The 25,733-nt window shown below is 46.3% G+C and overlaps 1 protein-coding gene across 2 annotated transcripts in view; it reads left to right on the top strand.

The window, feature by feature from the left end:
- Positions 1–10,757, top strand: part of ELOVL5 (ELOVL fatty acid elongase 5) — a 66,979-nt gene extending 56,222 nt beyond the window's left edge. For both annotated transcript variants that reach the window (XM_040249461.1, XM_040249462.1), the window contains exons 4-8: positions 2,278–2,355; positions 3,118–3,289; positions 5,094–5,218; positions 7,459–7,593; positions 8,875–10,757. In XM_040249461.1, the coding sequence (XP_040105395.1) occupies positions 2,278–2,355; positions 3,118–3,289; positions 5,094–5,218; positions 7,459–7,593; positions 8,875–9,018 (654 nt within the window). In that variant the 3' untranslated portion in view covers positions 9,019–10,757. The remainder of the gene's footprint in view (positions 1–2,277; positions 2,356–3,117; positions 3,290–5,093; positions 5,219–7,458; positions 7,594–8,874) is intronic.
- Positions 10,758–25,733: the final 14,976 nt, after the last annotated feature.

A 25,733-nucleotide genomic window follows, 5' to 3' on the forward strand; every position in this document is an offset into this window, starting at 1 on the left:
CTCTCACTCTCACTCTCACTCTCACTCTCACTCTCACTCTCACTCTCAGTCTCTACTTTAGACTCAGGCTTTATTTCTTGATTGCTGGGACTTCTAATAGGTCTGTATGCAGTATGCTTAACTGGCATGACTTCAGAAAGGAAAGACCAGAAAGATAATACCTTCCAATAAATTCTCTATGGGTCTGGTTTTTTGAAAATAGTAGAATATAGCTTACATGTGACCTGTTTTCAAAAAATCTTAATGTAGTACTGTAAAAAGTTAGAGCCTTTGAAAATAATTTAATCCAGCCTCCTCTTCTTAGAGTAAAACATGATCAAGGACTAGGGGAATTTAGGTGACTTGCTAAATTCTGCTCCCTACTCCTGGATTATTTTCATTATAAAATGATGTGCTCTGAATCATTGTGCTTATCTTTGGCCACGTAACTCGTGCTTTTTCCAGGTACAGAAGATGACAATGCAAAGCAAAAATAACAGAAAGGAAGTTAGCAGAAGGAAAGTCAGATTGAAGCAGGGTGTTGAGTATGAGCGCAGTGGCTACACCCACTGCTGGCTTCTGTCTCTGAGGTCAGACTGGATGGAAGTTGAACTGTTTGTCCTCAGACCCTTGCGATCAGCTGACATTCCCTGTATGCAGCCCCCGCCCCTAGTCATGCTCTGTGGGAGAACCTTGAGGTTCTCTTGGGTCTCAGGCACATCTTTCTCACAACACTGGTAGGTGAACTGTTTCTTACTGGAATCAGATAGTATGAAACCAGTGGCTCACACTCCTAGTTGCACATTCTAGTTGCCTTGAGTGTGTTGTGAAAGGCCCCACAATGACCTGGAGGAGGCCAGGCATTAGTCATTTTTAAAATTTGCCCCAGTGAGCCTGTCGTACAGCTGGGATGGGAACCACTGTTTAAAGCCAGTTCATCAGTTGCCTCGAAAATCACCTAAACAGCCTGTTCTTACACCACGGAACTTCACTCCCAGCAATGTCTGATTTGGTGGGTCTAGGGTTGGGCCCGAGATTCTGTTTGTCTAGCAAATTCCTGGGTGCTCCTGGGAGAGGTTGCTGTTGGGTGGGAACCATGCTTTATAAACCACAGTGGTAGACTCTCTGGAGTTTTGATTCTGGTGGCCCGGCTGGGGCCATGGCATCTGCACATCACTTGAGTTCCCTTGTGCTGCTCTTGCATCTGGGCTGGAAACATGCCAAGAGCCACCCACTGAGGCCCAGGGGTCGGTTCCTCGTGTGGGACCCATGGATGAGCTCAGGCATGAGGTAGACCACCTCTGATTTCTCCTCCCCTACCCCGCTGACCACCAGAGGGAGGGCCACCAGGAACACTTGAGGACGCCAAAGCTTCAGGAGGAGGTGGTGAGCTGCAGTCTACATGGAGAAAGAGGCACATCTCGTGGGTGTCTGGCTGGCTGGGATGCAGTGGGTAGACTGTGGGCATGCACAGGGGCTCAGATCACACCTTCCCTCTGGAACAGGTCCTTAGGTCTCCCCCAGCAGATGTTGACCTGGTGTGGCAGCTGAGGCCCCCACGGAGAGCTGGCGACCCTGCACTTTGCCCCCCACGTCAGGGTCCTCTCTGTGGCACCGCAGTGCCCACTTCTGCCGCAGATGAATTCTGCATTGTGGGCACAGCTCAGTTCTCAGAGGTCTGAGCTGTGGATCTGCACGCGACACAGAAAACAGTGAGGAGGCTGAGGCTGGACTCAGTTGCCCCAAGCTGGCAGCAGTGGTTCTCTAAGTGAGGGCTCTAGACCAGCCTCAGGTTCACCTGGGAACCTACGAGAAATAGGAATTCTTGGGCCCCACCCCAGACCTGCTGGATGCCCATCCATCTGCCTTTCGACGTGTCCTTAACTTCATTCTGGGCCTACGCATTCAGGTTTGAGAAAGCCAGTGGTTTCCCCCGAGGCCGTGGCAGGGCAGGACTCTGATCGGATCAGCGCAGGAGCCCACACGTTTGGATCCCTCAGGCCTCAAGATTGGGGAGGTGCTTGTGACGGAGGGTTCTAAAGAAAGGCAGTGCGGCCAAGCAGGGCCTGTAGAGGCGGCTGCAGTGGCTCTGGGCCCGCCCTTCAGGAAATTGAGTCCCAGGCTTTTGAACTCCCCCTGGTTCACCCTCCCCGTCATCACGGCTTGCCCAGAGCACCCTTGATTCCGCACAGCCCACAGTCTGCACGGATTCTCAAACGATGAAGTCTAATTGAATAGGGCGTTTCCTGGTTCTGATTTTGGTGACTGGCTTTTCCTCTCTTCTCCTTTTTTCCCCAGTTAGTGACGGGAGTATGGGAAGGCCAGTACAACTTCTTCTGTCAGGGCACACGCAGTGGAGGAGAAGCGGACATGAAGGTACTGGCTCTTTGTTTTCTTAATAAAGAAATTGTACACGAGGCAAGATGGCCGTCCAGGTCATCCCTTTGGACATTCTTTAAAAAGAATTTTAAAAGCGGTGTGTGCCCATGGTAAGGGAAATTAAGCAGCCTGGAAAGTATAGGAGGGAAACTAAAGTCTCCCTGTCTGCAAAAGTGAGTCCTGTTAACAACTTCCGGGGAAGAGAGAGTGCATGCGCTTGCCAGTATTTGCTCTCTGTTTACATAAACAGGTTCATCAGGTGATGGCTTTAGTCATCACCTCTGAGTGTGATCTGAGTGTGATCCAGCTTCCATACTGGAGTATTTTTCAGGGTTTTACTTTTAATAAAAGGCTGCAGTCTACCCTCAGCCTGGCAGTCATTTCCTCGGAGCCCCCCGTATGGCATTTCACTGGGCACAGCACAGCACTGGACATCCAGATTTCTTGCCCGCTCTGCCGTGTATCCTGTCACCACGCCAGCCCCTGAAATCGGAAGTGCCTTTCTCGTGGTTTTCCTCCTCCGATGGCTCCAGAGGGAACAGGCAGCCTACAGGGATTTGTTAAAGAGTCGTGAAGGGCATGAAGCCCTTGTAGAGCTTGCCCTTCACAACCCCCCACCCACCCCACCCGCCCCCCTCCCCCCGGTGTTCTGGTCAAAGGCCCTGCAGAGAGACTAGCTTCAGCAGGGCTAGTGGGGCGGTGAGGTCCCGGGGTGGGTGCACAGCCCGGCGGGAGACGCTGACGGCCCCTTCGTCCTAGATCATCCGTGTGCTGTGGTGGTACTACTTCTCCAAGCTCATCGAGTTCATGGACACCTTCTTCTTCATCCTCCGCAAGAACAACCACCAGATCACGGTCCTGCACGTGTACCACCACGCCAGCATGCTCAACATCTGGTGGTTTGTGATGAACTGGGTCCCCTGTGGCCACTGTGAGTCTGAACATCTTTGGGGACAGGGGTGAGCAGAGAGGCTGAGTTGAAACTAAGGCTTTGAGAGGAAAGGTGCTGCTTCTGCAGGTTTCTAGGTCAGGCCTTTGACCATGGTGTCCAGATTGCCTTTAATGACAGTCTGCGTGGCCTGTGCACTCAGGTTGACAGATCCTTTCTCTGGTTTGGGATACATCCTGTGCTGATGTGGCAAGATAAGGGAAAAACCAGATTCCCAGCCTGGGGCACTTGAACAAATCTGGACAGAATTCTCTCTTCCAGGTTGTTCATCCTTGTTTCTGGACACATTTGAGAGGTGTTTGACTGGCAGGGACAGACCAGGAAGATGGAATCGCGCCAAGGAGTGGGCTCCAGGGAACAAGCTTTCCCTGCAGTACCTCAGGGCGTCTACACATCCTCTGACATAGTGACCCTCATGTTCCTGAAGCATGTTTAGCTGGGCAGCTTCTGGGACAAGCAGCAACATTTGAAGTAAATTCTCTAAGCAGGATGTGCAAAGCTTGTGGTCTGGAAGTGTCCCATGAATTAGATTGTCCCTTTCGGGTTCAGCCCAGGAGGGCTAATATGTCCCAGTCAGAGTTCCTCATATCCATCCCCAACAAACTTGATCCTCTCGGTCTGCTCACGTGTTCCCCCCAGGATAGCACCACCCTTGATTAACTTGGCCCACCAGGATGCGCACAGTCAGAGGAATCTAGAACCAGCAAGGGCTTTCCAAGTACAGCTCCTTCCACTTTGGGAGAACCCTGAGACAGTAGAAGGGTTGGTAGAACTCACACCCCCTGCCTGCAGATTATCTGACTTAACTTTCTAATAGAAGTGGCACCTGCCCACATTTTAAAGTGTGTTAGTCACCCAGGTTTATCGAACTCTTTGTAACCCCAAGGACTGTAGCCTGCCAGGTTCCTCTGTCCATGGAGTTTCCCAGGCAAGAATACTGGAGCAGGTAGCCATTCCCTTTCCCAGGGTGATCTTCCTGGCCCAGGGATTGAACCCGGGTCTCCTGCATTGCAGACAGATTCTTTTACTGTCCCAGCTACCTGGAAAGCCCCAATGGAAGAAGGCTTTAAATGTCAGATTCCCTCAGAATGACAAATGAGAAACAACCAGAGAATGGATGTGACTCGTCCAAGGTCACACCCCCAGTTACTGTCATAGCTCAGCCTGACCACAGAGGGAGGAGAAAGCTGGTTGCTTTGCTTGGTTGCTGGCTATGGGGGCAGAGGATGGAGAGTCTGAAAAAAGACTGGGTGATTCTACTGGAAATGACAAATTGTGATGTAAATATTGGGTCTCTCATCTCTAAGGAACTGGGCTCTAGACTCTCTCTTACTGATAAGAATATATGGCCTCTGCACCACAGCCCTCCTCCCCAGACCTCAGCAAATGTGTAGAGACGGCCAGCTTTGAGCTTCCCACCCTTTGTGGCTGTCTTTCCTAAGGCTTCAGTGCAGTATCAGAGACACTTGGGCAGCATCCTCTGGGAGTGGGTGGGGGCCTGGCAGCAAAGCCTTTAGATGCCAGAGTGGGGTGGGTGGTTCCTGACTCCTGGTTGGATGCCCACCTGGTAGCTGACCCTGGGCTTAAACCCTTTTGACGGCTGCCTGACCAGATGGCAATTGATTTCTGGTCACACGCCCATGCAGTGCCAGCTTGCTGCTGCAGTGTTTACCTGTTTAAAAACATTTTTTTTAATTTTTGAATTTAAAAAGAATCTTGGGTTTTGTTACCTGTCACATACAGAACACTGATGCATCCTCCTCGCCAATTCCCTCTTTTCCTACAGCTTACTTTGGCGCCACACTTAACAGCTTCATCCACGTCCTCATGTACTCGTACTATGGCCTGTCATCCATCCCGTCCATGCGGCCGTACCTCTGGTGGAAGAAGTACATCACGCAGGGGCAGCTGGTGAGTAATGCAGCCTCTTTCTGGCAGGACTCGCCGCCTGGGGGACACCGAGCTCTTCCTGGGCTGCCCTTGCTGCCCTCCTGGCTTCAGTGTTGTTGACAAGCTCCTGAGAGGTGCCTTTCCCATCCTCCCTCTCTCTCGATCCAGTTAAACATCTTGAAGTGAGCAGAGCGGGGAATTCCATCCATTTCAGTCAATGGAGACAACACGCCAGTGGGCAGGCAGCTAGTTGAATTGGGGAACAAAGACTAAAATTCATCCTCAGACTGTTAAGTTCAGCCCTTTCTTCTTAGTTTGTGCACAGAACATCCATGTGTGTCCGTGTTTTCTAATTATAATCCAAATCCAAGGTGCAGTCTGTGTACCCGTGTTTCCAGGAGTGCCAGGATTTGCTAGGAGGAGCCCAGGTCCAGGGTGTGCTAAGTCACTTCAGTCATGTCCGACTCTTTGCGACCCTATGGACTGTAGCCCGCCAGACGAGCCCAGGATGCAGGTGTCGAGCGACCTCTCAGCCCGTATGGTGGAAGGGATGGCACTGCGGTGCCCCAGGTGGCAGCCCCCTTCCTGGGCCCACGTCCCAGCAGCTGTTTGGTGGTTATTTCCCACCGTCCTTGTAAAAGCTTTCCTTGGTTGTCAGTCGTGTCTGACTCTTTGTGACACCATGGACTGTAGCCTACCAGGCTCCTCCCTCCATGGGATTCTCCAGGGAAGAGTACTGGAATGGGTTGCCATTTCCTTCTCAATGTCAGTATACTATAGCGCATTTTCCTCTCCCCTTGTGATTTCTTTCATAAACTGATTAATAATACTATCACTGCTGTTCAAATGCTGACATTCCTTGAGCTTACCACGTGCTCATGTCAAGCGAGCAGTTTTATAGGGGTTGTTCCAGTAGCCTGATTTTATGTTATTATCCCTACTTTATAGAGGAGGATGCAGAGGCGATAGGCCAGGGCTAGCTGACTTGTTGACATTAGATACTAAATTCTTAGCCCTGGTCTTGCCTTCTTAACACATTCTTTTCTAAGGAAACCAAGCTGATTTAGATTCCTCTGTGTCAGTTGTGATTCTTCAATATTGAAAAATAACCATCTGGGGAAAAACAAATTTGAGAAGACCTTCTGGCTGCTTCTGTGTTTGGTGTTTCATCAGCACCTCTTTGCCAGCTGCCTGACGATCCTTCTTATGTTGCCCCAGCCACTTGTGAGGAAGGGTCACTGTTCTTCAGCCTCCTCATTACACGTGAGAAGTGATGCCAGGGTTGACTTGCTGCACGTAGTGTGGTTCTTCTGAAGCCAAATGTAGAGCAGGCTGGAGAGCTGATCTCCTGTTGACCTCTGCCCTTTGAGGTGGAAGATTGCCCCCAGTTTCCCTGTATTTATTCTATGCGCCACTTATAGTTACAACAGCAACAACAACAAAAAACAGTTCCCTACATAGAAACACTGAGAGGTGGCCCAAAATCCCGTGGGCGGAGCCTCGTCCTCCACTCACTCCTTAAACATGCCCGTCCAGCAGCTGTCCCTTATATTGACCCCTTTTAGCCGTTTCCCTGCTTCTCAAGATGTACCTGTCAGAAATAATCTATGGAATTAGCTTTATATCCTAGGAAGAGAGTAAGTCTGTCTCCCAACCCCAGCCTTCACCAAATCAGAAGGTCCTCGGATAAGGATGGGGAAAGAGTCCCATGGGATTGCACATCCTGCAGTGAGGTTCCTGGCCCCTCTAAACATACACTCCATGCCTATCTTTCCTCTATGAAGAATAAACAAAAAGTACCGTTGCATCTCCTGTACTGTATTCCTGAAGTGTGTGTTGGGTTTTTTAAAACGTTTTCTCTTTTTTCCTTCCTTCCAGCTTCACTGAGAGCTAATTCACATATAATACTGTATAAGTTTGCAGTGTACAACGTAAGGATTTTGATGTGTGTATGTTGTAAATCTACTCCCAGAACTTCCAAATATACAATGAAAGCCTTGCTGGCTATTCCCTGAGCTTTAGAGAAGGTGACTGCAGCAGTTGGAAAGGGAGGAGTGTGTACATAAGACAAACACAGATGCATAAGAGGTTTGGGATACGTTTAGCATATGCCTCGTGATTTTGAAATGACCTCTGTACCTACAGAAAGGTTAGTAAGTGTTCATTCCCAAACTCGGGGGTGCAGGGTAGAGCACCCATTTGGCAGACGCCTTGACCGTGGGCCATGGCCGCATATTCAGCTATGTCTCCTCCCCACCCAGCTTCAGTTTGTGCTGACCATCATCCAGACCAGCTGTGGGGTCATCTGGCCGTGCACCTTCCCTCTCGGTTGGTTGTATTTCCAGATCGGATACATGATTTCTCTGATCGCCCTCTTCACAAACTTCTACATTCAGGTAAATCTCACTCTTCTGTGGTGATTGGGATTTGGGGTCCTTGCAGCCAAGGCCTTCATTCATTCCTTTATTGAGGAGCCCCTGCCTTGGCGGAAGCAGGGTGGAGGTGGGGTCTCTGCCAACTGTGGAAGGTGCTGAAGTCTGGCCAGACCTTGGAGTTCTGCGGCTTTGGCACAAGCAGCTCCAGGTCCCTGTGGGAAAGCAGAGCTGTCCCGTTCGGCTTCCCTGGGGCTGCTGCAGACGTGGCATAGGTGAGTCTCAATCTCAGTCTCTCAGCCCCACTGCCCTAAACGCCAGGGCTAAATTAAATATCTGAAGAACTTTCCATTACAGTCCCCAGCTGCAGATAGAAATCAGCCCTTTTCCGCAGTTGCCTTACACTTCCTCTCCCCACTGCTCAGGCTTGGGGTCACAGATCATTCCCAAGTGTATGATGTGGTGTAGGTTTCTGCCCATGGAAGGGTTTGTTCAGGGCTGATGCCTTGGGGGAGCCTGACCTTGTGTGGTCACCGTTGACTCTCCTACTTCCTATTACCTCTGGGTCTCGTGTGTCCCTGCTCCCTGAGCTGGGCCTGGCTCCGGGCAGGCACAGGGGCTGGGCGGGAGCAAAATAAGAGGCTCTGAGCAGAGGCAGGAAAGCCCGATCACATGCAGCAGCACAAACCCCCCTCCATGCCAGGGCAGGGGGCGCCCAGCACACTTGCGCCTCCCTGCGCCCCCTCCAGACAGACACATTTTCCCAGACATACCTGGGGTGGCGGCTCTGGGTTGCATCTTCCTGCTGCCTGGCTGGTAGCTCATGCTGCACTTCAGGGCAATGACGGGGGAGGTTAAAGAAAAGATGGGGCCCAACAAAGCTGAAGTCACACCTGTTTTGACTGCCATTCATGGCAGAGTGCTTTTGTAAGTAAAGGGCCAAGACAGTTGCTAAAGCCATGAGACAGTTTTGAAGGCAGAGGATGTGAGTGACAGCAGGAGACAGCAGGGCAGAGCCAAGTGAAGTGCAAGTTGTATTTTCAGTCTAATTGTCAAATAACATCCATACCTCCGCCCATGACTCAGTGAACATACCCAGGCTGAGCCTCAGAAAATGAAAGAATGATTGAAACCAGTGGCAAAAAAAAAACCCAAAACATTTTCCAGGTCGCTTGAGCACAGACATTACTTCTAATATGGTGGCACCGTTCCCCAGAGGCTCTGGCCCTGGCATTAGGGATGTGGCCAGGCCCCACCCCCATCCCCACCCCTGCTGTGGCTCCCATCTGCCCTTATGTGTTGCAGACCTACAACAAGAAGGGTGTCTCCCGGAGGAGAGAACACCAAAAGGACCACCAGAACGGCTCCGTGGCTGCCCTGAATGGCCACACCAGCAGCTTCTCTTCCCTGGAGAACAATGTGAAGCCGAGGAAGCAGCGGAAGGACTGAGGTCCGAGGGCTGGCAGCCTCTGAACCACATCGTCTGATTGTAAGCACATCTGACTTGTGCCCAATGCTCGTTAACAGCTGCTGTAACTAGTCAGCCTACAATAGTGTGACTCACATAGGACCTCTTCCATCAGTTCCAAACCCCTAGAAAACGTAGACAGATTATCCAAGTAGGCATAAGATTTTTTAACATTTCTGGGCTCTCACCGACCCCTGCGCTAGACTGTGGAGGGCGTGTTATTGTAGTACACGACACTGCTGTTGCCTTATTAGTTATAACATGATAGGTGCTGAATTGTGATTCACAATTTAATAACACTGTAATCCAGACTTTTTTTTTTAACTGTTGATCGTGCATGTGATTGTAAATTTGTATAATGTTGTTACAGTAGAGAAACACACATGCCTTAAAATTGAAAAAGCGGGGCCCAAAGCTTATAAGTTCAATTAGGGTATGTTTCAAGTTTTTATTCATTTCTAATAGCTCCGTTCAGAAAAATCACCATGATTTATGGAACTTAACGTGTGACACAGGACTTCAGGTGACTTGTCCGTGTGAAATCGGCACCTTCAGTTTTTGTAATGTTGGCTTTAAATCAGGCAGGTTCAGATCTAGTGGAACAGTCAGTTTAACTTTTTAACAGATCTTATTTTTTTATTTTGAGTGCCACTATTAATAATGTAAAAAGGGAGGGAGGAGCTAAAGCAGTCTTGATGAAACTTAAATATATATTCTTTGTCTTCAGGATTTCAGGAAGTGTGTAGGATGAGTAGGCCGTTTTAAATTTCAGAAGTGTAAGTGTTTTTATACAGGAAACAAAGCCCATTTTGCTTTCCACTTAGAGAAGATACATACTTTTCAAGAGACATGACTGAATATTTAGCCATTTGACAGAGGCCCATAGATGAGCAGTGGGGGGACTGGTTGCCGAGGTCCCAATTTGGATTGACTTCTCTACTGCTATCTATCTGTTTTGACGCACACTTCCTTTGAAAATGTGCCTAGCTTACCATAATGAATGGGGAAGGGTGGGGTGGGAAGGACCTTAGAAAAATTCAAGGTAAAATTAAACAGATAGCTGCAGCATGAGAAAACTAGAGAACTGAGTAGAGTTGGTTTGGTTAATGTGAATCTAATAGCACCTGTAAGGTTTTTTTTCTCCTGCTCCAGCTCTAAAGATTTGTTTAGAAATGCTTGTTTAAAAATAAGACTGCTTATCATAAAATCATGTCTCATACCCTAGAAGCAGTGGTCAAACAGAAAAAGACTGTTTTGTGTGTGTGTCATTTTAAAGTATTGGAATTTAGCCTCTGAATACCTTCTCCACTGAGGAAAAATACATTCATTGAACCACTCGTGACACATCTGAGAAGGTCATTGACAATGTATAAATGAATGGTTTGATATTTATGTAAATATCAGTTTATCATGCTTTAATTTTGCACATTCATATTACAGGGAGCCAGTTGGGTTCTCTTAATTAGTCTTGTGGGTTTTCTGTTTGGAAGGAGTCATGGCATCTGTTTACATTTACCTTATCAAATCTAGAATGTGTATATTTGTAAATGTATGTCTTCCTAGGTACTAGTTTGAGAATGTCTTTACATATTTCAACACAAAAACTGTAACATTCAATAGTGTGCTGTCAAAGTGTGCTTAAGCTCATCTGGATATACCCACAATGTTAAATAATGTCTAAAATTAATCATTAAAACATTTTTGATTACCTGTGCTTGGATTTACATTGTTGATATGCTACTAATTCTGAAAGACTGGAGAAAAGCCTGCTTTCTTCACCATCTAGGAAGTCACCCAAAGAAATGATGTAAATAATTCAGTTTGGAAGGTTATACTGTGGCTCAGCTCACATTAGGAGGGATCCCCACATTGTTAGGCATGGTGGTGGCTGCATCCCAGTTCCTTTGTCTAAGCCTTCCCTGGTTTCCATACCGAAGACCCCAGCTCTGAGCCCACTCCTTTTTCTTCCCTCCCTTCTCCTCCCCCTTCCCTTCCTCAAGCTGTTAGAATTACTTTCCTAGATCTAGACCAGAAGTCTGCACATTTTTTCTGGAATGAGCCAGCTACTACTTGTCTTAGACTTTGCAGACCACACTGCTCAACCACCTTTTGTAGAGCTCAAAAGCAGCCTATTACACAAGTAATTACACAGATAATATGTAAATAGTGGGCCCTAGCCATGTTCCAGTAGAACTTTATTTGCAAAACAGAAGACCTGTGGCTGTAGTTCTGTGACCCCCAGTTTAGAGTAACAAGGGCCCACCTCTGTCAGTTTCTTTGACAAAGACCATTTCACGTCCCATGTCCTGCCCCACGCCACACACCCCCACCCTGCACACCTTCCCCAGTCTGACGTACTGAGTCTGTCCATACCCATCATAGAAGTGAGGAAATGAACAGCCTATCGTCCCTTCCTCCACTTCATACCACACGGTTACTAGTGCAGGCCTGACCCTGGCTTTGAGTGTGTTCTGGTTTGTCGATATCACCTTCAAAATGTCATCAGAAACTGAATTTAGTATTGGGAATATCATCTGAAAAGTGCAGAGGACTGTTGGGGTTTGATGGTAATGATTATTTACATCCTTGTCCTTCCCCTCTGAGTCCAGAACAAATTGAAGACATCAAAACCAGACTGATGGAAATCAGCATAGTTTGTCTGTCACTGAGGAGGCTGGCTAGTGACAAAGACCGCAGTAGGGCTCTCCAAATATCCTGTTGACATACCATGGTCAGCTCCAGCTCACTGGTGGTTGGGGCTGCCCTAGTCTGTTGGTGTGGTGATGAACTGATAATTAAGATGTTTTGAACATCAGCCCTGCAATTTACGCAGCTTTAGCTACAAGCTCCCTTTCTGTGTCAGGCTGTGCTCTGATGCCTATGATGCTCAATAGTATCTCCAACTTTAGCAACCAGAAAGTCACCCTCTTCCTTTTAGAGAAGTGAGTGGGTCAGAGGGCAGAGTAGGCCCTCGTCTGTATGGAAGTGGAAGGGCAAGTTCATGCACCCATATGGAAAGGGAGGATTTCCAGTTACCCTTCTGAGCAGCCTTGCCATTTACAGGAAAGGCAATGTAGCCTAACGTGGGAAGCACAGCTTGGAGGCCACACTGCCTGGTTGGAATCCTATCTGTATGACCTTTAGGCAAATTGCTTTAACTTGGCCGCAGTGTTCCCATCTACCCGACTGGGATAAAGTCAGTACCTACCTTACAGGCTCATTACAAGGGTTAAATAGATGAACAGAGTATACAAAGCTCTTGGAGCCTCATCCAGCAAAGCATGAACTCTGTGTTATCCATTACCTTCAGGCCGTCCCACTGGTCTCTACAGATTAGCTGTTGTTTTACTGTTAGTTCCTTGACTAGTTGCTCTAACAATCCTATTACAAAGGAGAGGAAGTTCTTGGGTAGGATACTTTGTTGAATCAAAAGAGTTGAAAAGTGGACTTCCCTGGTGGCTCAGTGGTAGAGAATCTGCCTTACAATGCAGGGAACGTGGGTTCAATCCCTGGTATAGGAAGATTCCAAGAGGTCTGCATGCCCACAATGAAGATCTGATGCAGCCAAATTAAAATGTGTTTTTATAAAAGTTGAAAAGAAACCAGCAATTGTCGGGAGTACGACTGTATTATTCCAAATTATGTCCGAGTTTTACATTACACTACTATTTTGGAATTTCTGGAATCTGCTTTATTCCCTCTTGGGGAAACGGCAGGTTCATCAGTGTCTGGTCTGTCGCAGCATTCCTGCAGAGCCCTGCTGGTAGTTCTGTGATCCGTCCTCAGACATGCATCTATTTCATGTGAACTGATTTTAAACAGATGTCTCACACTCTTCCCGTATCAGTCCAGGATTTCAAGTACTGATAGCTTCTCCTCTTCAGCATCAGTTTGGAGACTAGTGCCCTCAGTGGAGATGGCAGCAGAATAGTGTTTGCCTCAGTTTGCTCTCTGCTCTCACTAATTCTCATTCCAGGCGTAGATTTAAAACTCATCTGTGTTGTCCTTGACATTTTTATGAGCTTCATTTTCTCTCTTTCCCAACATATTTATGGCACTTAACCCAAAGCAAGAAAGTTCCCAGGCTGACTTTTGCCATAGGTTGTGTGAGATGTTGCACCCAGCTTATGAAGACGTCTTGGAAGTTGTAGGAACAGGCAGAGTGGGACCCCGTGACTGGTGATGTAGTGGGGACAGAGAGCCAGCTGTGGTGGTCAGTGGGCACCCACTTTTTCAGATCATCCAGACTCTCTGCCCAGTGCTCACCATTCCATGTGTCTCCCGTGTGTGTGTTTTGTGTTGACCATCTGGTTCACTGGAAGAACACCTAGTGCAGAGGACTGAGGGGTATTGGGCAAACAGGGATGTGTGAGAAATGCCAGTCCCCAGAGGAGCCGTTTCTAGACTGGGATCATACATACACATAGATGACTCCCGCACAGGATGGTTTATGGTGGGGGCATGACGTTGACAGGAGCCGTAAGAGACTCAGGAGAGAATCTTTCTAGCAAGGTGATTAAGAAGAGCTCGTTCAATCCGAGTCTTCAGAGATGACCTGGCTTTCAGTAGATGGTGGCTGAAAGTTGCTAGGGAGACAGCATTCCAAGTTCAGGAAACGAGTACGGAGAGATACAACACATTTCACAGAACTGTTGCATGTGTGGGAGAAACAGCTTATTTTTAAAATAAGAGGTAAAGTGGGAGGAGCGTATAATTTGGGTGTTCCCATTGATAAATGTGCAGAATGTTACTCAGAGTTCCCAGGGCTCTTTCTCTGGAATTACGCCTTCCTTCCTTCCCAGTAATCAGCCTTAAAAGAACCATCGGTAGCCATGCCTCTTGCCCAGTTGCCCGCCTCCTCTTCTCCCTTTCGAGCAGAGCTAAGGAGGAACAAGAGGGTGATTACAACAAGAATTGGCACTTATGTCATAAAATGAAGGGCGTCATGCATGGGACTTCCCCAGTGGTCCAGTGGCTATGACTCTGTGCTCTCAATGCAGGGGGTGCCCAGGTTCAATCCCTGGTCAGGGAGCTAGATCCCACATGCCACAACTTAAAAAAAATAACATATACAACTAAGACCCACTACAGCCAAATAAATAAATATTAAAAAAAAAAAAAAAAAAAAACCCTGAAGGGAATCATAAGAGGAAGCAGACTCAAAGAGGACTCGGACCTTCTGAAGAATTCCTCCAAACCAAAGACAGGGCTTTAGAGTCTGAAAACTTAGGTCATGGGCCTGATGTTTGGACAATATATTTGAGAAAGAACTTACAGTATGTTTTAAATATATCTCAGTACAGAAAAGAATAGATGGGCAGTGGTTTAAATGTGGCCCTTTATGAAAGGAGGTCAAGGATTCAAGTACCTGCCAAGTGTCCACACTGACCCGAGATCGAAGCGCACGTGTCTTGTGTCCCAAGACCTGCAGTGGGATCAGTGATGAGGTTTCTGAAGATGCAGAGGCAGGAGAAGAGGAGAGTACAAAGTTCAGATTAAAAAAGAAAAGACACACCGATGGAATAAAAGCGCCAGAAAGGGAGTGCGGTTGTAGACGCATCAGTTTCTCTTCCCGTCTGAGCGGAGCAGCCCTGATGCTTCAGATCACTGAAGGCACACAGCGTGGTTCAGGTGTTCTAGAAGGGAGTCAGGTGGGGAGCACCGCTGTCTGCATGTCTGTGTCCCTGTAAAGTCATGTGTTGAAAGCTAAGGCGGTGGGATTGGGAATGAGGGTGGACCCCTTGTGATTGGGATGAGCGCCTTTTACAAAGGGAAGAGGCCCCAGAGAGCTTGAACATCCCTTCTGCCAGGTGAGGTTATAGGGAGAAGATAACCAAATCTGCACCTTGGTCTCAGCCTTTCCAGCCTCAGAACTGCCAGCAAGAAATGTTTGCTGTCCTAACCCTGCTGGTCTGCGGTGGTGTCACAGCAGCACCAACCAGCTGAAACTTGCGCCCTGTACCTTGGGTCCACTGAGCATGAGACACACGTGCTTTCCTCCTCATGTCGGGTAGTGGCGTCTATCATCCCCACTTTACAAATGAGGAAGCTCAGACCCAGAGAGCATCCGTGACCTGCCCGGGTCATGACATCGGAGCTCTAATGGACCCACCTGTTCCAAGCTGATGCACTCACCCTGCAAGGAGCTGCCCAGAAGGCAGCCCCTCAGACCAGCTCCTAAAGCACAGGATTACAGCTGCGTTATGCTAGCTGCTTCCCTTCCAACCAGGGTGATCATTTAACTCCATGCTACACTGGTGTGACTTTAAATTATTCGGAACATACACATTGTCTAGTGAGAGGTTTCACTTAATGGATTAGAGATTCTGGGAGAATTGTACAAAGATCCCCAAATATTAAACTATCTGATTTTAAACTATCTGATTTACGCTTATTATGTATATTTCTTCCCTCTGTGATGCCATTGAGTAAAGAAAACTGCCAAGTCCTAAAAGATAATACCAAATCATACCCATAAATTTTAATAAAAACTTTTGTCAGAAAAAAAATCACATTTTGCATTATCACTGTTTTTTAAAGAACTGACAATAGCATATATTTACTTAGATATCAATACAGCACTTATTTCATCAGCATTACCATAAAATTTTTGAGTCAGTTTCTCAGACACTGAAGACCGTTCCAAATCGCTTTGGTCACTGGATGAGATGGCTGGATGGCATCACGGACTCGATGCACGTGGGTCTGAGTGAACTCTGGGAGATGGTGAAGGACAGGGAGGCCTGGCATGCTGCAGTTCATGGGGTCGCAAAGAGTTGGACACGACTGAGTGACTGAACTGAATTGAACTGAATAAGTAAATGCCATCTCAGAAATATGCCCTTCCCCCCACCCTTACTGACGATCCAGCTCTGCTCCGGGCATCTTGCCAGTTGCTGGGGAAACAGCAATGAAAAGATAACCTCATTTTGGAGGAAAGACGAAAACAAGCAAACCGAATAATTACATATTATCGTGACTGTTCTGAAGGACACAAGCGGGGTACTGACCCTGAGAATATCTCGAGTGCTATTATACTTGAGATGGTGTTGAGGTATATGGAAGGATATTGGGGTGTCTGCCTATGTGTTTAAATTGGTGGTTCTTATTTTCATGAGCTGAATAAGAGATCATTGGAAGTTTCCGGCATTCTCTCAGAAGCCATCTGGAAGGTCTTGATAGAGCTGTCTGTCCTCCACTTGAACGGTGGCTCTCGGCAGAGGGTGAGTGAGCCCCATGCTGGGCTCTGACACTTCCTTGAGCACCCGGGGTTCCTGCTGCTCTCCACGTGATTGGCAGGCTTCCACACTGATACCTTATCATTTCAGCCCTGCACCATACGATGAGCTCTTAGAAGACTTTTTTAAGTGACAAGGATCCAAATTTAAGCGACATCCAACTGAATGGTAGTACTAATGTCTCTGAGGACAAATGGGGCAATGGGTGATTTTCCGGCCTGGCAGTGGCTCGTGCTGCCTGGCAGCTGCCAGCATCCTTTAATGAGAAGAATAAAACAAATCTCCATCTCAGAAAATCTCAAATGGTGTGTGGGAGTGTCGGTGTGTGTATGGGTAGTAGAGGCTATGTTATAATCTCATTCCTTTCTGGGAGATGCAATATGGATTCTGAACAGCCCATTTGATTGTAAGACACTTGAGGGCAGGAATTGTCTCTTTCTTGTGTCTAATCCCTGGTGTGTGCCTAGCATAGCACCAGACACAACAAACGTTCAGTGTTTTGATGAATGAATGGAGGACTCAGAAAGGACTGGACAACATGATGTACAGTAAGAAAAACAAGCTTTCAAGCCAATTCGATCTGAGTTTACATTACATCATGTGTCATGGACTGAATGTGTGACCCCCAAAAATGCATATGTTGAAACCCTATTCCCTCTACCCCATGTGACGGTTTTAGGAGATGGGCTTTGGGAGGCGATTAAGATAAGATGAGGTCCTGAGGGTGGAATCCCTGTTTATGGGATTAGTGTCCTTCTAAGAGTCACAGGGGAGCTTGCTTCTCTGCTTTGCATCATATGAGGATGCTAGGAGAAGTTGGCAGCCTGCAGCCCCAAAGAGGGTCTCACCAGAACCTGACCATGCTGGCACCTGATCTCAGACTTCCAGCTTCCAGAACTGTGAGAAATACTTGTTTATCAGGAAGGAAAAGAGGTGGGGGAGGGTAAATTAGGAGGTTGGGGTTAGCAGATACACATTACTATCTATAAAACAGATAGGAAGGACTTTCTGTATAGCACAGGAAACTATATTTAATACCTTGTAATAACCTATAATGGAAGAGAATCTGGAAAAGAATAGATACACGTATATGTTTAACTGATCACTTTGCAGTACACTAGAAAGGAGCAACATTGTAAATCAACTATACAGGTCAATTAAAAAAAAAAAACTCACTAAATGCTCCCAGCTTGTTGGGACTCAAGGTGGTCACCACTGGGTTCAGGGACTACAGAGTGTGCGGTGAATAGCATTTGGAATACAGCATGGTAGAGCTGACCAAGTTCCCCTCAGGATCACCAGCTTCCCCCTGCCTCAGGGCTACCTCCAAACAATTGCTCACCAACAATAAAAACCTAGATCTTTCCCATGACCTGTAGGATCTCCCTGACCTGCCAAACTCCCTCAGGCCTCCCACCACACTCTTGCTCAGGGCTTCAGCCACACTGCTCTTCACAGGTTCCCTCTCAGAGCCCTTACCTTTTTGAGGCCTCGTCCTTGCTTCTTCATCCAGATAAGCTATTTCTGTGACCTGATCTTGCCACCTTAAATGCCACTTGCCTAAATTTGGAGGCCTTCTCTAAGTAGTAGTAGTTTAGTTGCTCAGTCGTGTCTGACTCTTTTCAGCCCCATGGACTGTAGCCCACCAGGCTTCTCTGTCCATGGGACTTCCCAGGCAAGAATACTGGAGTAGGTAGCCATCTCTTCTCCAGAAAATCTTCCCAACCCAGGGATCAAACCCAGCTCTCCTGCATTGGCAGGCAGATTCTTTACCACTAAGCCACCAGGCAAGTGCCCTTCCCTAAGTAGCAGCTCTAAAATACCTCCCCCAGACCCTCCTCACACACGCCTGTCTCTTAACTTGGCTTTATTTTCCCTTGTAAGAGTTTCATTGTTATGTATTTATTTTGTCTCCCACCTAGAAGACTGAGGGCTTTTTCTCTTGCCTGGCACATAGGAGAGTCTCAGATGTTTGGATAAGAGACTTTGTAAATGAATGGACAGGAGATGATTAGCATGGAGGTCTCCGAGTGGGGTCGGGGGCTGCAGTCGTCTTGTCCTTCACAAGAAGGACACCGTCCTGGAAGAGAAGGTAAAAGAAGAATGTCTATATTTATGTATATGTGTAACTGAACCACTATGTTATATACCTGAAACTAACATGACATTGTAAATCAACTGTATTTCAATAAAAAATTTTTAAAAGGCACTAACACATATGTATGGGATCTAGAAAGATGGCACTGATTAATTTATTTGCAGGCAGCAATGGAGAAACGTAGAGAACCAACCTATGGGGGGGGGGTGGAGAGGGGAAGGGAGAGGATGAGATGTATGGAGAAACCATCATGGAAACTTACAATACCATATGCAAAATAGATAGCCAATGGGAATTGCTGCATGACTCTGGGAACTCAAACGGGGCTCTGTAACACCCTAGAGGGGGGTGGAATGGGGAGGGAGACGAGAGGGAGGTTCGGGAGTCGGGGGACATGGGTGTACCTATGGCTGATTCTTGTTGATGATTGACAGAAAACTACAAAATTCTGTAAAGCAATTATCCTTCAATTAAAAAATAAAAATTTAAAATAAATAAAGGTAAATAAAGGGGGAGGTCCCTGAGCTAAACAAATGCAAAAAAAAAAAAAAAAAGTTCAGGAAAAGAAAGGCATTGTGGTTATCAATAAGATATCTATGTCATCTCAGCAAAGTGGGCCCAAATGTATTTCAGAATCAAATATATGGTAAACAGTCAAATCCCACCACTGTTAAGAATAAATGAGCTGTCTGTTCTCTTATGAACTTAATGTATAAATTCTGCTGCTCTGTGCTGTTCAGATTTAGAAGTGAAGACAAAAATAATTGTGAAGGTGAAGGACGGCACTGGAAACTATTTTTAGAAGCCTGCAACCCAAGAGATTCTTTTTTTTTTTTTTTTTTTAATTTTAAAAGGTGCTCTGATGCTGTGGCTAAGTCACTTCAGTCATGTCCGACTCTGTGAGACCCCATAGACAGCACCCCACCAGGCTCTGCCATCCCTGGGATTCTCCAGGCAAGAACACTGGAATGGGTTGCCATGTCCTTCTCCAATACATGAAAGTGAAAAGTGAAAGTGAAGTCACTCAGTCGTGTCACGACCCCATGGACTGCAGCCTACCAGGCTCCTCCATCCATGGGATTTTCTAGGCAAGAGTACTGGAGTGGGTTGCCATTGCCTTCTAAAAGGTGCTCAGTTAGGCCTTATTTGATTTTATGACCTCTCTTCATCTGTTTCTTGAATTATAACTTGGAAATAATGATCAACCCAGTTGTTCTTGTTATTAGAACTCACCAACTAACAGTGCCTGATGAGAAGATGTTAGCCTGGTCCAGTGAGAGAATGAGAGGAAACCCCGAGGTCACCGGTTGTTAATTACCCCTGGGCTTCCCGCCACTTGCCAGAGTGGCTCTGGCAGGGCAGTGGGCTGCACCCATAGGAAAAACAACCATACAGTGATTTGCCGAAGAGTTTTGTGCACCTGACTTCAGATACCGTGACAAGGATGCCTCAAGGACGTGCTGCTCTTAGAAATAACTTTTCAAGCACTGAGTTGAGACACAGAAAACATTCAACAACAGCCGGCGAGACCAGGAGGGCTGTGATGAGAGTCATCCCCACGAGGCAGGGACCAGGGGGAGCAGGGGCTGACAGCGGAAAGCAGTGGCAGCTACAGAGGAGTCTGACATGATGAATAGTGTGAAGGCCATGTTAGGGAGCAGAGTTGAGAGCACACCAGAAGGAGAGGCCCTTTACAGAGGAGACACTCGAAAGCAGTGGCCTCACTTCTCTCCCTCGCCAACCGACAAAAAGTCAGGCTAATGCCTAATACCTGTCTCTCCATCTGCCCCCATTTTAAATTTTTTGCAAACCAACACTCAGACAAATCACTGGGTGAAAACATCACTAGATTTTTATAAGATCAAGGATGTCCACTGTGGAAGTTTAAAAAAAAAAGTAACAATCTAAAAGTCCCTCCAGTGGGTTAAATGAATTCATAGGATAGATACATCATTCATAGGATAGTGTGCAGTGCAGTAGGTCAAACGTGCTTCGAGAAAAACTGAATCATGAGAAAAATGGTCATGAAATGATAAATGAAAATGAAAATTAATCAGTTTACACCACGTTTTTTTCAGTTTCTTAAAAGATGGTTCTAGGTGCCTGAAAAAAGACAGGATATCAAAATGTCAACAGCAATTATACTGTTATCATTGTTATAACAATTATATAACAATTACACCTGAATGGGAAATTGCAGGTGATTTTTATCTTCCCCTTGGTGTTTTTTCTAAAATTTCCAGAGTTTCTGCAATAAGCGTTATTTGTAAAATGAGAAAGTCATTAAATTTTTTTTGACAGAATCAGTCTATCACCCAGAGATTCAAAGTATCTAACTAAAATGAGTGCTTTGCAACAAAAAAAAAAGGGGGGGGGAGAAATCCTCCTTCCCCTTGAGGATGCTTCTTTTGATGTTTAAATTGTGATTTTATAGAAAAACATTTTGATTTTAGAGGCAGCAAGAAACTATTTGATCTTGCATGAGTCACTAGATAATTTCCAGTGAACTGACAGTCCCTACTGTGTTAGAAAGACCCGAGTTCAAGGTCCAGGTTCCTGAAAACTTGGGACATGACGGTCCTTTGCAGTTTCCCCACATATAAACAGCATGCTTGCTTTTCTGTTCACCTCACAAGATTATTTTTGAGTCCCAACTCCTCACATTACATGGAAAGTAAGACAGGGCCATTCTCCCAGAAATGCAGTCAGGGCTTCTTGCAACATAAGGGATCTCTCACTGGAATGCCAGAGGGGAGGCTGGTTCAGAGAGAGAAATCCTTGCAGAGATAAGCCGTGAGTCACCCGGTGAGTCACAGAGGCCAACGGCAGAGGAGGCAGGACCCACCAAGGTCTGCAGCAGGAATGTAAGTTCAGCCTCTTCCCAAACAGCGTGGGCCTCACAGTAAATATTTTGGCTGCTATACCATCTGGCAGTATCAGTTCTCAGCCAGCCTGGTTCTGAACATCTCTTCTGAGAGATTCTTGGCCATCTCAACAAATAAGGAATGAATTGCTTTGTAGTTCTACTTAGCCAACACTCAGCTTCAGGGTCGCAGGTAGGCAAACTGGTCAAGCCACCACCACTTGACACCAGCACCCTCAAATTTCCTGCCTTTATTCTTTCCCCATCTTCCCTTGACCTGTTTGCTTTCTCCGTCTGCCCTGCTTTCCTGCCCACATTCCTGCCTACCTTCCCTCCTCCCCCCAGCCCTGGCTGCCCCCAAGCAGGTCCCTTCCTTCTTACCTAACTTCTCTCTGAAGTTGCACAGAGACCCATCACTTTTGCTTGAAGTCTTCTCAAAGCAAATGTTCTCCAGAAGAAAACAGCTATTCATTCTGCTCGAGGGTGGCAATAATAGACAGGAGAACTATACAAAAAAGTCTTAGTGATCTGGATAATCATGATGGTATGATCACTCACCTAGAGCCAAATATCCTGGAGGGTGAAGTCAAGTGGGCCTTAGGAAGCATTACAATGAACAAACGGTAGAGGTGATGAAATTCCAAGTGAGTTATTTCAAATCCTAAAAGATGATACTGTTAAGGTGCTGCACTCTATGCCAGCAAATTTGGAAAACTCAGCAGTGGCCACATAACTGGAAAATGTTAGTTTTCATTCCAACCCCAAAGAAAATCAATGCCAAAGAATGTTCAAACTACCATACAATTGTGTTCATTTCACATGCTAACAAGGTAATGCTGAAAATCCTTCTGTTGAGGCCTGATAGAGGCCATGACTAAAATAGGCTGGAGCAAGTATCCCGGAAACAGCTGAGACACTGCCCAGGTGGGATCAAAATTAATTACCCCAGATGGGAGGACTCAGGCTGTCAGCATGCTCCCTGTAGCCTGGTCTGTGCCAATCGGGGACGAGGATAGATATCTCCTAAGAAAGCCCGCACATGCGAAAATCTAGCCAATTAGTAGATGCAAAGAAACCCTTGTAACCAATCCGACCTTGCCAATTCCCTGTCTTTGTCCTAAATCCATAAATACTGCTGTAACACAGGGCTCGGGGCTCTGGCTCTATTCCACTGTGTTGGATATAACCAGGGCCCTGGCTCGAGCCAGCAATAAATTCCCTTTTTGCGTTTGCATTGCCGTGGATGTCTTGTTCTCTCAGTTATGGGGATTGGGACCTTGGGCATAACACCTTCAAGCTAGGTTTCAACAATACATGAACCCAAAACTTACAGATGTACAAGCTGGATTTAGAAAAGACAGAGGAATCAGAGATCAAATGGCCAACATCAGTTGGATCATAGAAGCAGCAAGGGAATTCCACACATACACACACAAAAAATCTACTTCTGCTTCATTGTTTACACTAAATCCTTTGACTGTGTGGATCACAATAAACTGGAAAATTCTTAGAGATGGGAATACCAGACCTACCTCTTGAGAAACCTGTATGCAGGTCAAGAAGCAACAGTTAGAATCTTACATGGAACAACTGACTAGTGCAAAATTGGGAAAGGAGTATGTCAAAGCTATATATCAACACCCTGCTTACTTAATTTATATGCAGGGTAAACCATGCAAAATGGCTGGATGAATCACAAGCTGGAATCAAGACTGCTGGGAGAAATATCAATAACCTCAGATACGTTGATGATACCAGTCTTACAGCAGAAAACGAAGAAAAACTAAAGAGCTTCTTTATGAGGGTGAAAGAGGAGAGTGAAAAAGCTGGCTTAAAACTCAACATTCAAAAACTAAGATTATGGCATCTACTCCCATCATTTCATGGCAAGTAGATGGGGGAAAAGTGGAAACAGTGGCAGATGTTATTTTCTTGGGCTCCAAAATTACTGGAGATGGTGACTGTAGCCATGAAATTTAAAGACACTTGTTCCTTGGAAGAAAGACTATTACAAACCTAGACACTGTATTTAAAAGCAGAGACACCACTTTGCCAACAAAGTCAAAGCTATGGTTTTTCCAGTAATCATGTACAGATGTGAGATTTGGACCATAAAAGACGGCTGAGGGCTGAAGAATTGATGTTTTTGAATTGTGGCAGTGGAGAAGACTCTTGAGAGTCCCTTGGACTGCAAGGAGATCAAACCAGTTAATCCTAAAGGAAATCAACCCTGAATATTCATTGCAAGGACTGATGCTGAAGCTGAAACTCCAATACATTGGCCACCTGATGTGAAGAACCAGATCATTAGAATAGACCCTGATGCTGGGAAGGATTTAGGGCAAGAGGAGAAGGGGGCAACAGAGGATAAGATGGTTGAATGGCATCACTGACTTAATGGACATGAGTTTGAGCAAACTCCAGGAGATAGTGAAGGACAGGGAAGCCTGGCATGCTGCAGTTCGTGGGGTCACAGTCAGACTTGACTTAGCAACTGAACAAAAACATCCTGCTTGATGCAAGTGAATTTATCAGATGCTTTCCTGGAAGCAGGCTTCAGTTTAGAGAAACAAAAGAGGATGGAAGGTCCTGGGGCTGGTGATTGTATACAAGAGCCTAAAAAAAAAAAAAAAAAAGGTTCAGAAAGGTGGGATTAAGGGTAAGCTTTCATCTTAAGAAACCAGAGCCCTCTGTCTGCACTAACGCATCTCATCTCCTGGTCGGCTTAAAGATTGTGGGCAACCCTGACTCTGTCCTTCCCTCTCACCCTCAGCCCCTCAAATGCATCAAGAAGACATTGTTGGTGAGCACAGAAGAGGTTAGGTGAGCATTTCTTTATGGCCCTGGGTATCTGGGTACAGAAATGACCCAGGGTCAGTCTCTGGGCCTGGCTCTGGACTGGGGTCCCCTCTGCGCTGTTCCCCAGGCAGGGCCCTAACTGGACACCACAGGAATCCCAAAGGATGGAGCCTTGCAGAGGTTGAGACCAAGGCTCGCATTCCCGTAATCAAGCAAACTGCTCCTGTGGGGCCTCCTGATCGATTGCAGTTTCCTCTGTGCATGGCTTAGAGTCTCTGCCTCATATTTGGGTCAGAGCACCAGGAGGAGCACATGGCTTGCTTTAAAATTAACCTCAAAACTCATTGTACAACAGCTCTCATTGTCACTAAACGGAAGGCTTCCTGCGAGGATAAGCACAGCGTTTGTAATGCAGTCTGTCTGGAGGTGTCATCTGGGAGAAAACTCTTTCGGTTCACCAAGATTCAATGTTTTCACCTGTAAAATGGGGTAGCTTTGTGTGAAAGAAAAGAAAGAAAAGGCAACAAAATAAAAACGGCCACTTCATCCACAACCCCCTTCCCCCAAGCACCACCACCACATATACACACTCATACATACACATCAAGACACATACTCACACATACTTACACATACATATATTTATAAACACATACACTCACATACACACACTCATACACACACACAGTTATTGGGATCATCAGCTGATAGAGGGGAAAACTCTAATTCCCAAAAGATTGGGCAAAAGCAGAAAAGGAAAGAAATACCTTCTAAATCATGGCATCAGCAGTGTCCAGTGTTGACGTTCTGATAGCATAGCAAGCTCAAGGAATATATTTTAAGTCTTAAGAAAATAAACTTCTCTAAATTAACTGTGTCTCCTGGGACATAGAGATAGTCTTCGCATGAATTCAAAATCAACAAAAAGAAACTCACAAGAAACCATCCTGATGGCTGTCCTTCTCCAAGGAAAGCTAGTTTCTCCAGATCTCTGATTCATCTTGGCAACACCTGCGAATAAACCCCAATGACCTAGAAGTTAAAGAGGTACAAAGAGCTATGTGTGTGCCCGAATGTTTGTTTATAACAGGAAATGATGTTCCCATGATTTAGCATAATAGTTGGCTGTAATTTACACCGCACTTTAGGGTGGCAACAAAGAGCTTCGGGAGAGGGTTAGGGTTCGGGGAGAGGGTGCTAAAAGAATTGGGCCTCTTTTTAAGTAAGGAGTTGGGGGTGGGGGGGCGGCGGCGCGGGTGGAGAATACGTGACACTCAACAGGAGCCACCAGACGAGGGCCTTGTCTCCAGGACAGCTGGATGAACCAGGCAAGGAGGCTTCCCCAAATGCTTAAAGGACGACTTAGGAGTCAGTCAGAACTGGGTCCAAACCTAGCTTATAAGCCATGCAGCCTTTGGCAAGCTACTTTGCCTGTTTGAACCTCACTTTCCTCATCTGTAAAATGGGGATAATAAAAGCACATATCTTATGAGGCTTAAATGAGATAATGCTGGTTTAAAAAAATCTCTCTTTAGCAGAGTGCCTGGCACATAACAGACCAAAGAAATGCTCAACGTGATTAGTGATTATTGTAATGAGCCCTGATTTCCTGGGGCTGTCATGACAAATTACTACAAATGTGGTGACTTGAAACAATAGAAAGCATCCTATCCCAGTGTTGGGTCAGAAGTCTGGAGT

The sequence above is a fragment of the Oryx dammah genome, unplaced genomic scaffold (genome assembly GCF_014754425.2).
Source record: "Oryx dammah isolate SB20612 unplaced genomic scaffold, SCBI_Odam_1.1 HiC_scaffold_11, whole genome shotgun sequence".
Lineage (NCBI taxonomy): Eukaryota > Metazoa > Chordata > Mammalia > Artiodactyla > Bovidae > Oryx > Oryx dammah.